Source organism: Myotis daubentonii, chromosome 2 (genome assembly GCF_963259705.1).
Source record: "Myotis daubentonii chromosome 2, mMyoDau2.1, whole genome shotgun sequence".
In the NCBI taxonomy this organism is placed as follows: domain Eukaryota; kingdom Metazoa; phylum Chordata; class Mammalia; order Chiroptera; family Vespertilionidae; genus Myotis; species Myotis daubentonii.
In genome coordinates this window covers 198,306,445-198,319,276 of record NC_081841.1, presented here as the reverse complement: position 1 = coordinate 198,319,276, position 12,832 = coordinate 198,306,445, and the positions used below count along the sequence as shown (strand labels likewise).

At 38.8% G+C, this 12,832-nt stretch overlaps 1 protein-coding gene across 1 annotated transcript in view; it reads left to right on the top strand.

Moving 5' to 3' along the window:
* LOC132226789 (disintegrin and metalloproteinase domain-containing protein 5-like) overlaps window positions 1–12,832 on the top strand; it is an 85,943-nt gene that overhangs the window by 55,519 nt on the left and 17,592 nt on the right. The window contains exons 15-16 of the mRNA XM_059681222.1: window positions 11,366–11,456; window positions 12,046–12,265. Of these exons, the coding sequence (XP_059537205.1) occupies window positions 11,366–11,456; window positions 12,046–12,265 (311 nt within the window). The remainder of the gene's footprint in view (window positions 1–11,365; window positions 11,457–12,045; window positions 12,266–12,832) is intronic.

Sequence of the window (12,832 nt, the reverse complement as noted above, 5' to 3'; positions counted from 1 at the left end):
CCTCTCAAAATTCTTTTTTTTTTATTGCTTAAAGTATTACAAAGGGTATTACATATGTATCCATTTTATCCCCCCGCCCTAGACAGTCCCCTAGCCTCCCCTATCCCCCAGTGTCTTATGTCCATTGGTTATGCTTATATGCATGCATACAAGTCCTTTAGTTGATCTCTTACCCCCCTACCTCCTGCACCCCAACCCTCCCCTGCCTTCCCGCTGCAGTTTGACAATCTGTTTGAGGCAGCTCTGCCTCTGTATCTATTATTGTTCAAAAGTTTAGAATGGTCTCTATTGTCCATGAATGAGTGAGATCATGTGGTATTTTTCCTTTATTGACTGGCTTATTTCACTTAGCATAATGCTCTCCAGTTCCATCCATGACGTTGCAAATGGTAAGAGTTCCTTCCTTTTTACAGCAGCATAGTATTCCATCGTGTAGATGTACCACAGTTTTCTAATCCATTCATCTACTGATGGGCACTTAGGCTGTTTCCAGATCTTAGCTATGGTGAATTGTGCTGCTATGAACATAGGGGTGCATATATCCTTTCTGATTGGTGTTTCTGGTTTCTTGAGATATATTCCTAGAAGTGGGATCACAGGGTCAAATGGGAGTTCCATTTTCAGTTTTTTAAGGAAACTCCATACTGTCTTCCATAGTGGCTGCACCAGTCTGCATTCCCACCAGCAGTGCACAAGTGTTCCTTTTTCTTCACATCCTCTCCAGCACTTGTCGTTTGTTGATTTGTTGATGATAGCCAGTCTGACCGGTGTGAGATGGTACCTCATTGCTGTTTTGATTTGCATCTCTCGGATGATTAGTGACTTTGAGCATGTTTTCATATGTCTCTTGGCTTTCTGGATGTCCTCTTTTGAAAGGTGTCTATTTAGGTCCTTTGCCCATTTTTTGATTGGATTGTTTATCTTCCTTTTGTTGAGTTGTATGAGTTCCCTATAAATTTTGGAGATTAGGCCCTTATCAGATATGTCATTGGCAAATATGTTTTCCCACACAGTGGGTTTTCTCGTTGTTTTGTTGATGGTTTCTTTTGCTGTGCAGAAGCTTTTTATTTTGATGTAGTCCCATTTGTTCATTTTTTCTTTAGTTTCAAGTGCCCTAGGAGCTGTATCAGTGAAGAAATTGCTTCGGGATATGTCTGAGATTTTGTTGCCTTTGGATTCTTCTAGAATTTTTATGGTTTCCTGTCGTACATTTAAGTCCTTTATCCATTTTGAGTTTATTTTTGTGTATGGTGTAAGTTGGTGGTCTAGTTTCAGAAAAATGTATCCTCTTGATCCCACTACTTTCTCAAAATCTCCTCCAAGAGCATGCCTAACCACAGCAGGTCACTGCAGTTGCTGATGTTTCCATCAAGGAACTTGCACCATCTGGGTTCTGGGAACCCCAGCTGTAAGAGTGTCAAATTTCTGTCCTAAAATGTCCCAAACTTCTGATCACTGTCTTTCTATATTCATTTGAATTTCGTGGTAACCTCAGTTCAAAGCTTGCCAAATGGAGGCAAGAATAGGAAAGTTGATACCATATATTCTTAAATCTCTCAGGCCCCAGGAGAATTAGGTGACAGAACCACAAAAGTTATAATTTTGGGAGAAAAAGAAAATTCTAGCCAGGAGTAAGTCAGCCAGGGCAGTGGGCCTTTGGTGTGAAGAAAACAATGCAGAAATACCTGTTACTCTGAGCCTCAAAAGTTGAGCTGAAAAAGGCCACTGTAGAGGATGTTAGGTTGTTCACAGTGGTGGGTTACTGACATGGCTCCCCATGCCCATTAAGAGAACTGTGGATGGATTGGAAGAATTGTTTAAATGGCACAGGCTTTATAAAACAAACAATGACCCACCCCAATCTAACATTTACTGTTTTGTCCATGATGAATTTTTCTTGTAATCAACTTTGATTTTTTTAATATTCTTGATTGATTAAAGTATTACATATGTCTCATTTTTCCCCCATTGACCTCTACCCTGCCACTCCCACCTCCCAGCACCTGCCCTCACCTCCCTAGTGTCCATGTCTATTGGTTAGGCTTATATGCATGCATACAAGTCCTTTGGTTGAGCTCTTACCGAACCTCCACCCCACCCCCCTCTACACACACACACACACACACACACACACACACACACACACACACACACTCCCCTGCCTTCCCTCTGAGGTTTGATGGTCTGTTCGATACTTCTCTGTTTCTGGATCTATTTTTGTTCATCAGTTTATGTTGTTCATTATATTCCACAAATGAGTGACATCATGTGATATTTATCTTTTTCCAACTGGCTCATTTCTCTTAGCTTAATGCTCTCCAGTTCTATCCATTCTGTTGGGAATGGTAAGAGTTCCTTCTTTTTTATGGCAGGGTAGTATTCCATTGTGTAGATGTACCACAGTTTTATTATCCACTTATTGATGGGCACTTAGGCTATTTCCAAATATTAGCTATGGTGAATTGTGCTGCTATGAACATAGGGGTGCATATATCCTTTCTGTTTGGTGTTTCTGATTTCTTGGGATATATTCCTAGAAGTGGGATTACTGGGTCAAATGGGAGTTCCCATTTTTAATTTTTTGAGGGAACTCCATACTGTTTTCCACAGTGGCTGCACCAGTCTGCATTCCCACCAGCAGTGCAAGAGGGTTCGTTTTTCTCTGCATCCTCACCAGCACTTGTTGTTTGTTGATGTGTTGATGATAGCTATTCTGACAGGTGTGAGATGGTAACTCCTTGTCATTTTGATTTGCATCTCTCAGATGATTAGTGACTTTGAGCATGTTTTCATATGTCTCTTGGCCTTCTGTATGTCCTCTTCCGAAAAGTGTCCATTTAGGTCCTTTGTCCATTTTGGGGGTGGATTGTTTATCTTCTTTTGTTAGGTTGTAGGAGTGCCCTATAAATTTTGGAGATTAAACCCCTATTGGAGATAGCATTGGCAAATATGTTCACCCATGCAGTGGGCTTTCCTGTAGTTTTGTCAAAGGTTTCTTTTGCTGTGCAGAAGCATTGTATTTTGATGTAGTCCCTTTTATATATTCTTTTCTTAGTTTCCATTGTCCTAGGAGCTGTGTCAGTAAAGATATTGCTATTACATATATCTTATATTTTGCTGCCTGTGGATTCCTCTAAGATTTTTATGGTTTCCATTCTTATGTTTAAGTCCTTTATCCATTTTTAGTTTATTTTTGTGTATGGTGTAACTTGGTGGTCTAGATTCATTTATTTTTTTCATGTGTCTTTCCAATTTTCCCAACACCATTTATTGAAGAGGCTATCTTGACTTCATTGTATGCTCTTGCTTCCTTTGAAAAATATTAATTGAACATCATGGCTTGGGTTGATTTCTGGGTTCTCTGTTCTGTTCCATTGGTCTATATATCTGTTCTTGTGCCAGTTTTGAGGACAGTGGCTTTGTAATATAGCTTGATATCCAGTATTGAGATCCCGCCTACTTTGTTCTTCTTTCTCAGGATTGCTGTGGCTATTTTTTTCTTCCATATGAATTTTGGAGAGTTTGTTCTAGGTCTGTGAAATATTCCTTTGGTATCTTAATGGGGATTGCATTGAATCTATAGATTGTTTTGGGTAGTATGGACATTTTAATGATGTTGATTCTACCAATCCATGAACACGGTATATTCTTCCATTTGTTTAGATCTTCCTCTATCTCTTTTTTCAACATCCTATAGTTTTCTGAGTTCAGGTCTTTTACCTACTTAGATAAGTGTATTCCTAAGTATCATATTTTTTGTTGTTGCAATGGTTGTAAATGGGATTGTTTTTTTAAATGTCTCTTTCTGTAAGTTCACTATTGGTATATAAAAAAACCCATAGATTTCTGGGTGTTAATTTTGTATCCTGCTACATTGCTGAATTCATTTATGAATTTGAAGTGTTTTTTTTTTACATTTTTAAATATATTTTATTGATTAAGATATTACATATGTGTCCTTATCCCCACGTTACCCCCTCCCCCCTACCCCCCCCCACTCATGCCCTCACCCCCCCATCCCCCCCACATTGTCCGTGTCCATTGGTTAGGCCTATATGTTTGCATATAAGTCCTTTGGTTGATCTTTCCCCCTTACCCCCACCCTCCTCTACCTTCCCTCCAAGGCCCGACAGTCCAATCAATGCCTCTCCATTTCTGGATCAGTCCTTGTTCATCAGTTTATGTTGTTCATTATATTCCACAAATGAGTGAGATCATGTGGTATTTAGCCTTCTCTGACTGGTTTATTTAAATTAGCATAATGCTCTCCAGTTCCATCCATGCTGTGGCAAATGGTAAGAGTTCCTTTTTCTTCTTCCTCTTCTTAAAGAATACCTTTCAGCATTTCATATAATGCTGGTTTGGTGGTGATGAACTCCTTTAGCTTTTTCTTATCTGTGAAGCTCTTTATCTGACCTTCAATTCAGAATGATAGCTTTGCTGTATAAAGTAATCTTGGTTGTAGTTTCTTGCTATTCATCACTTTGAATATTTCTTGCCACTCTCTTCTGGCCTGCATGGTTTCTGTTGAGAAATCAGCTGACAGTTGTATGGGTACTCCCTTGTAGGTAACTGACTTTTTTTTCTCTTGCTGCTTTTAAGATTCTCTCTTTGTCTTTTGCTCTTGGCATTTTAATGATGATGTGTCTTGGTGTGGTCCTCTTTGGATTTCTTTTCTTTGGGGTACTCTGCGCTTCTTTTACCAGGCAGGAGAAGTTTTCTGTCATTATTTCTTCAAATAGGTTTTCAATATCTTGCTGTCTCTCTTCTTCTGGCACCCTTATAATTCTGATGTTGGTATGCTTGAAGTTGTCCCAGAGGCTCCTTACACTATCTTCATATTTTTGGATTCTTTTTTCTTTTTGCTTTTTCGGTTGGGTATTTTTTGTTTCTTCGTATTTCAAATCTTTGACTTGATTCTTGGGATCCTATTGTCTGCTGTTGGATCTCTGTATATTATTCTTTATTTCAGTCAGTGTATGCTTAATTTCTAGTTGGTCTTTTTTCATATCCTCCAGGGTCTCACTAAATTTAGCGGCGGTTTCCAGAAAATTCTTGAAAAACCTTATAAACGTGGCCTTGAACTCTATATCCAATTGTTTGCTTTCCTCCATTTCTGTCATTTGTGACCTGTTTCTTTGTCTCCACATTTTTTATGTTTCCCTGTGTTGGTAGAGTGGTTTTGTGTGCTAGGTGTCCTATAGGGCCCAGTGGCTCAGCCTCCCCAGTTACCTGAGGTGGACACTCTTGGTGCACCCCCTTGTGGGCTTTGTGCACAGTCTTGTTGTAGTTATGCCTTGATTGTTGTAGGTATCAATGGGAGGAATTGACCTCCAGGCCAATTGGCAGTGAGAATCAGCTGTGTCTGCAGTGGGAGAACTTCTATGCTGAAGACACCCTTCTGGGGCAAGACTTGCTTCACTGGGGCTTTGGTGCTCACTGAGTCTGCCCCCTGAGTGTGTCCCTTATGGATCTGAGGAGTTATAATCTGGATAGTCCCACTCTGACCACTGGGTACACTGGCTCTTGGATCTAAGGAGGTGCTAATTTAGCCTCTGCCTGAGGTTACCCAGCAGGAGCTATGGAGAGATCTGCAGATTCCCCTTCCTTTTGTCGAGCTTGGAGGGGCCCAGATGAGGCCCAGCTATGAAGCAATGCAAGCTGCTGTGGGGCCTTGGGCCTTCCCTTGGAACTTCTGGGTCTGTCTGGCCCAGCTGCAATTTGTTAGGTAATTTTCAGGTTGCAAAGGGCCAGGGCATTCATATGCAAAAGCCTCTGCCCCAGACTGGGTGGGGCGGGGTCTCAGAATCAACAGGCGGAGCAAGCAGCTATGGCAGATCCTCAGCCCTGCCCTAAGGGGCCCAGCGTCTCAGTGTCCTGGTAATTGCTGCAAGCACCTCTGAGGGAAAGCCGCCCTCAAGTTCCGAGTTCTGCCTGCTGTCAGACAGTCCAGTTTCTCCCTGTATGAGTCCTGGGTCCCCAGAGACTTTCCGGAATCGGAGTTCAGAGCAGTCGGGAGCTTGTGACTCCCTCCCGATTCAAAAAGGCAGCCGTTTCCTCAGGTGCCAGCCCCTTTCCCCGCGTGCACTCGAGCCTCCGTACCTCTGCTCTTTACTTCCACAGCTCCTCTGAGTCTCAGTGTGCTTTTCTCTTTCCTTCTAGTTGTAGAATTTCCACTCAGCCAGCCTTCCTGTAGTTCTGGATGATGTCCATTTTATCTTTTCGTTGTATTTTTGAAGTTGTTGTGGGAGGCAGCAATTTCCCATGTTTACCTATGCCGCCATCTTGGTTTCTCCTGAATAGTTTTTTTTTTTATGGAGTCCTTACGTCAAATAGTTTATTGATGATGGACAATATCATGTCATCTGTGAATAATGACAGTTTTACTTCTTCTTTTCCAATTTTGATGCTTTTTATTTCTTCTTCTCTTCTGATTGCTAAGGCTAACATTTTCAGTACTAGGTCAAACAGGAGTGGTGAGAGTGGGCATCCCTGTCTTGTTCCTGTTCTTAGGGGGAATGGTTTTAGTTTTTCCCCATTGAGTATGATGTTGGCTGTGGGTTTGTCCTATATGGCTTTTATTATGTTGAGGTATGATCCCTCTATTCCCACTTTGCTGAGGGTTTTTATCAAGAAAGGATGTTGGATTTTATCAAATGCTTTTTCTGCATCAATTGATATGACTGTGATTTTTACCTCTCAATTTGTTTATGTGATGTATTACATTTATTGGTTTGCAGATATTGTACCATCTTTGCATCTCCAGAATAAATCCCACTTGGTCATAGTGTATGATCTTTCTAATGTAATGCTGGAATTTTGTTGAGGATTTGAGCATCTATGTTCATCAGGGATATTGGCCTGTAAGACTCCTTCTTTTTAGTGTCTTTATCTGGTTTTGGGATTAGGGTAATGCTGGTGTCATAGAAAGAGCTTGGAAGTGTTCCGTCCTCTTGAATTTTTTGGAATAGTCTGAGGATGGTAGGTTTTTATTCTTCTTTGAATGTTTTGTAAAACTCCCCTGTGAAGCCATCTAGCCCAGGGCTTTGTTTGTTGGACATTTTTTTGATAATTGCTTTAATTTCCTCCATAGTTATTGGCCCATTCATTTTTTTTAATTCTTCTTGATTGAGTTTTGAAAGGTTGTATTTTTCTAGGTATGTCCATTTCTTCTAGGTTTTCCAGTTTGTTAGAATAGAGTTGTTATATATATATATATATATATATATATATATATATATATATATATATATATATATATATATATATATATATATATATATATATAAAAATAACAATCCTTTGTATTTCTGTGGGTCTGTTCTTATTCTACCTCTTTCATTTCTGATTTTTTAAATTTGGGTCCTCTCTGTTTGCTTCTTGGTGAGCCTGGCTAGAAGATCATCAATCTTTTTTATCCTTTCAAAGAACCAGCTCTTGGTTTTTTTATCTTTTGTATTGTTTTGTTGGTCTCTATGTCATTTATTTCTGCTCTGATCTTTATTATCTCCTTCCTTCTGCTCACTCTGAGCTTTTCTTGCTGCTCTCTTTCTAATTATTTAAATTATAGAGTTAGATAATTTATTACCTTTTTTTCTTATATTTTTGAGATGCTATGAACTTCCTTCTTAGGACTGCTTTCACTGTGTCCCATAGATTTTGGATTGTTGTGTTTTCATTGTCATTTGTTTCCAGAATGTTTTTAATTTCTTCTTTGATCTCTTTGGTAACCCAACCATTGTTTAATAGCATGCTATTTAGCCTATAAGCATGATTTGTTTTTATTGTTTTTATTGTAGTTGATTTTTAATATTATGCCATTGTGGTCTGAGAAGATGCTTGATATGATTTCAGTCTTCTTGAATCTGGAGAGATATTGCCTGTGACCCAATATATGGTCTATCTTTTACAGTGTCCCATGTGCACTTGATAAGAATGTATATTCCATAGCTTTGGGATGAAATGTTCTGAAGATATCAATTAAATCCATCTGATCTAGTGAGTCATTTAGAATTTCTGTTTCTTTGCTGATTTTTTATCTAGAGGATTTATTCAGTGATGTCAATGGGGTGTTAAAGTCCCCTACTATGATTTATTGCTGTTGATCTCTCCCTTGATATCCTGTAAAAGTTTTTTTAAAAATGTATTTGGGTGCCTCTGCATTGGGTGCATATATGTTTACCAGAGTTATATCCTCTTGTTGTATCAATCCCTTTAGTATTATGAAGTGGCCTTCCTTATCTCTTGTTATGGTCTTCACTTTGAAGCCTATTTTGTCAGATATAAGTATTGCTACCCCATCTTTTTTTTTTCATTTCCATTTGCCTGGAAGATATTTATCCATCCCTTCATTTTTAGTCTGAAGGAGTCCCTTGTTCTGAGGTGGGTCTCTTGTAGACAGCATATATATGGGTCATGTTTTCTTATCCATTTAGCCACTCAATGTCTTTTGATTGGAGCATTTAGTTCATTTATGTTTAAGGTTATTATTGATAGGTACTTGTTTGTAGCCATTTTTTTGTGTGCCTGTGTTCCTTTTCCCCTTTCTATTCCTTCTTTCTACAACAGTCCCTTTAGCATTTCTTGCAGTGCTGGTTTGATAGTGATAAACTCCCTTAGCCTTTTTTGGTCTTTGAAGCTCTTGATTCCCCTTCAATTTTGAATGATAGCCTTACTGGATAGAGTATTCTCGGATTCATTTCCTTGGTTTGCATCACTTTGTATACTTCATTCCAGTCCCTTCTGACCTGATGTGTTTCTGTTGATGAATCCTTTGATAATCTAATGGGATCCCCTGTAGGTAACTTTCTGTCTCTTGCAGCCTTTAAGATCCTCTCTTTGTCATTAATGTTTGCCACTGTTATTATGAGGTGCCTTGCTGTGGGTCTCTATGGGTTCATCTTGTTTGGGACTCTGTGCGTGTGTGATGTTTTTATTACCCCAAATCCTGGAAGTTTTCTGTCATTATTTCTTCAAATAGGTTTTCTAAACCTTGTTTCTCCTTTTGTCCTTCTGGCACCCCTATTATACATATGTTATTTCATTTCTTGTTGTCCCAAAGCTCCAGTAGGTCCTCTTCCTGCTTTTTAATGTTTTTATCCAATTGCTGTTCAGATTGGGTGTGTTTTTCCTGCCGTTTCTTCTAATTTGCGAATTTGTTTCTCCACTTCTAGTCTACTGTTGAAACCTCTGTTATGTTTTTATTGTAGCTATATCACTCTTTATTTCCTCATGATTCATACATAAGTTGTTGATTTTCTCATTCAGCCAGTTTAGAAATTATATGATCCTTACTCTGAATTGTTTCTTGACATATTGCATGCCTCTGTTTCATTTAGTACCTTTTCTGGTGACTCCTTTTCCCCTTTCCTTTGGGGGTTGTGTCTTTCTCTCCCCGTTTTTGCTCTCACAGGAGGATGTAGGTGCTGAGTCATGTGGGACCTGGCTGCAGCGGTGGGCTCAGTATTAGGATCATGCTCTCTGAAACTTCCTGGTGGGCCCAGGTGCCAGGACACAGGAGGCCTGTGATTAAAGCGGCAGGCTTGGCATGTGGGTTGCACAGTCCCAGACTTGTTAGAGGGCCCAATCGCCAGGTCATGCAGTGCCTGGTGATTGAAGCAATGGCTTGCCAGACGGGTTGTACAGTTGCAGGGCCTGGGGCCAAAGTGGCTCACGGTAGGGGAACATGCTCTAGAACTCACAGGAGCCTGCAGCTGCGGGGGATGGAGTCCCAGTGTCTGTGGGTCTGCAGATGAGGTAGTAGGTCTTTTTTCAGAGTGGCTGTAGGTTCTGGGGTGATGTCTGATGCCAATTGGGTATTGGTGAGAGTGGGCTTATAGTCACAGAAGCTCTCCCCTTCAAGATAGCATGGTTTCTATGTCAGAGCTGGCCACCTCAGGAGTGACTGCAGAGGTTCACGGCCTCCACACCTGGAGAGCCCAGTCCACCAGCCCCTGAAAGTCCTGCAGGATCTAACTGTCCCTCACTCAAACACACATACACACCACACATCCATCCATTCCTCTTTTGCTCCCTCACTCACTCACACTCTCTTCCTTACTACTGTCTTTCCAGCCACCATTTGGCTGTCCTCTGATTTTTTAAAATGCACTAAGGTGTTATTTAATTATTGAGTTTTTGTTCCTATACTCCCTTAAAATTTCCACTATCACAGTCTTGGTCCTGTATATAATTTGAGGAGAATTGGTAAATTTAAATTGGATTTAATCAAAGCAATATTTTTATTTGGGCAAAACAAATAGAAACCTAATTTCTTACTGGGCATGCTCAAGAGAATGTCTTGCCCTGGCTGGTGGTTCTCTGTTGTTAGAGTGTCAACCTGCACACCAAAGGGAAGAGAGTTCGATTTCAAGTCTAGGACATACACCTGGGTTGTAGGTTTGATCCCCACTCTGGTCGGGGCAAGTATGGGAAACAACCAATCAATGCATCTTTCTCATATTGATGTCTCTCTCTCTCTCTCTCTCTCTCTCTCTCTCTCTCTCTCTCTCTCTCTCTCTCTCTGTCTCTCTCTCTCTTTCTCTTTCCCTTCCCCCTTCCCTCCTTCCCTTTTACTCTCACTAAAAAATCAATGGAAAAAAATAACCTCTGGTGAGGATGAACAAAAACAAACAAACAAAAGAGTAGGTCTTTTAATAAGAGAAAAGGCTGATTATGGTAGATTCTGCTCTCTATTTTGACTGTTTACTAGCAATATATATAATAGATACATTTATATAATAACATTATCAACCCAACCCTCTAAATCACCCAGTCTAAGTGATGAAGCAGTTATTTCATACATTTGAATTATTCTCATTTTTAAAATTAGACATAACTAAATATATAAAAGGGCTGAAGTAGATAAACATTTATGTCCTTCCTATTTTTAAAATTCAACAATTCTTATTTAGTGATTGTTAGGATGTTTTGGAACAGAGATGAGAAATCTAGTATGGAATAGGAACAGTTAAGTAATTTCTGGGTTTGTTATCAGTATTTCATTATGGATACTATTTCTCTCCCATTTTGTTTAGAATAAGAGAAAACTCTATTTTCACATTGGATAGGGAATGAAGGGATACAAGTGATCAATTTAGCAAAAATAAGGTTGCTCATTTTAACAATATAGAACCATTTGAATCATGTTGCTGTTTACTTTATCTGTTTCATACAGAAGAAAATCTAGCAGGCTTAAAATGACGGGGTCTCTTTTTAATCCTAGTTCTACCCCCTGCTACTATTTAATGCAAGGTAAATTATAAACCTCTGTAGGGAATCACATTATAATGTCCAGTGTGAGTTTATTATTTCTTCAATGATAATTGTAATGTATTATAACTTAACTTATTTTTTTTTCTTTCAGCTGCTAGAGGTGGTCAATTTGCTTGTTATGATGAGATAAATTCAAGAGGAGATAGATATGGAAACTGTGGAAAAAATTATTGTTCTTTTCCGTATGTATTAGGCAATTCTAATTTTGTTTGTAATGTAGCTTATATGTTGCTAAGATCCTAGAATATATTATTATGTACAGGCTAAAGTGGTATTTTATACCAGGTTTTCTTTGTTTCATTATCTGAGAACAATGTTATTACCTATTGCCTACAAATAACGTGTGCCTATAATGTTACAACAACAATGACCATAAAATAGCCTCTGTTTATTGTTGTGATGAGCTAGGCATTGTGTTAGGTAGTTTATATACATTATATAATAAATATATTTAATACATCACACATTTATAGTAAGAGCTATTCTATTTTACTAATGAAAAAAAATTGAAGACCAGCAACCATTGGTTTAAATATCAGAAGCCAATATAGGAGAGATCAGGGTCATCAAATTGCAAAAATCATTAATCTTTTCCCTTGCCACATTGCCTCACAAAAAAAAGGCACACATCATACATAACTCAGTGGACTCAGGAAATTACTGAGAAAACTCTTGAAACCTGGGTTTAAGTCAGTGACATACCTTTTTAACTTAGCCATATCAGCAATCTATGTTAATATGAGAATTTTTTTTTCTGCCTTATGCTTCTAGTCATGTCATGTGTGGAAAATTAGTTTGTGCCTGGCCACATAAAGCAATAGTATCAAAAGCAAATTTATCTGTGATTTACACACAAATACGAAATGAAATATGTGTGTCTACATTTCTAAGCTCGGACAGGATACCTGCCAATGACATAACAACAGTAAATACACCTGAAGATAGAGATAAAACATTTACAGAAGATGGCACTTCGTGTGGTCCTGATATGGTAATTAGAACTATAAAATTATAAGTGTTTTCAACATCTTTTATGGTTATTCTCATTTTGACAATATACCAACCAATGAACTTTAACCTGATTGAGGCATCATTTACATAAAATTCACCTATGATAAGGGTGTAATTCATTGCTTTTGATTAATTTAGAGTGTACAACCATCAGCACATCCAGTTTTAGACCATACCATCACATCTCCCTCTTGCCCACTTGCCCATCCCTAGCCCTAAGCTACACAGCCAGTTTCCTCTGTTAACATTTAGCACTAGTATGATACATTTGTCATAATTAATAAACTAATGTTGATGCATTATTATTAACTAAATCTAGTAGTACATTCAGATTTCCTTAGCTTTTATTTAATGACCTTTTCTAGGATTCAGCCCAGAGGACCACTTTGCATTTATTTGCTGTGTGTATTTAGGCTCCTCTTAACAGTACAGTTTCTTAAATGTCCATCTCCCCCTCCCCCTTTTCTTGGGAAGAAGATCACATCACATCAAATATACATGCTTGTTGATATTAATTTTGATCACATGGGTGTGGTAATATTTGACA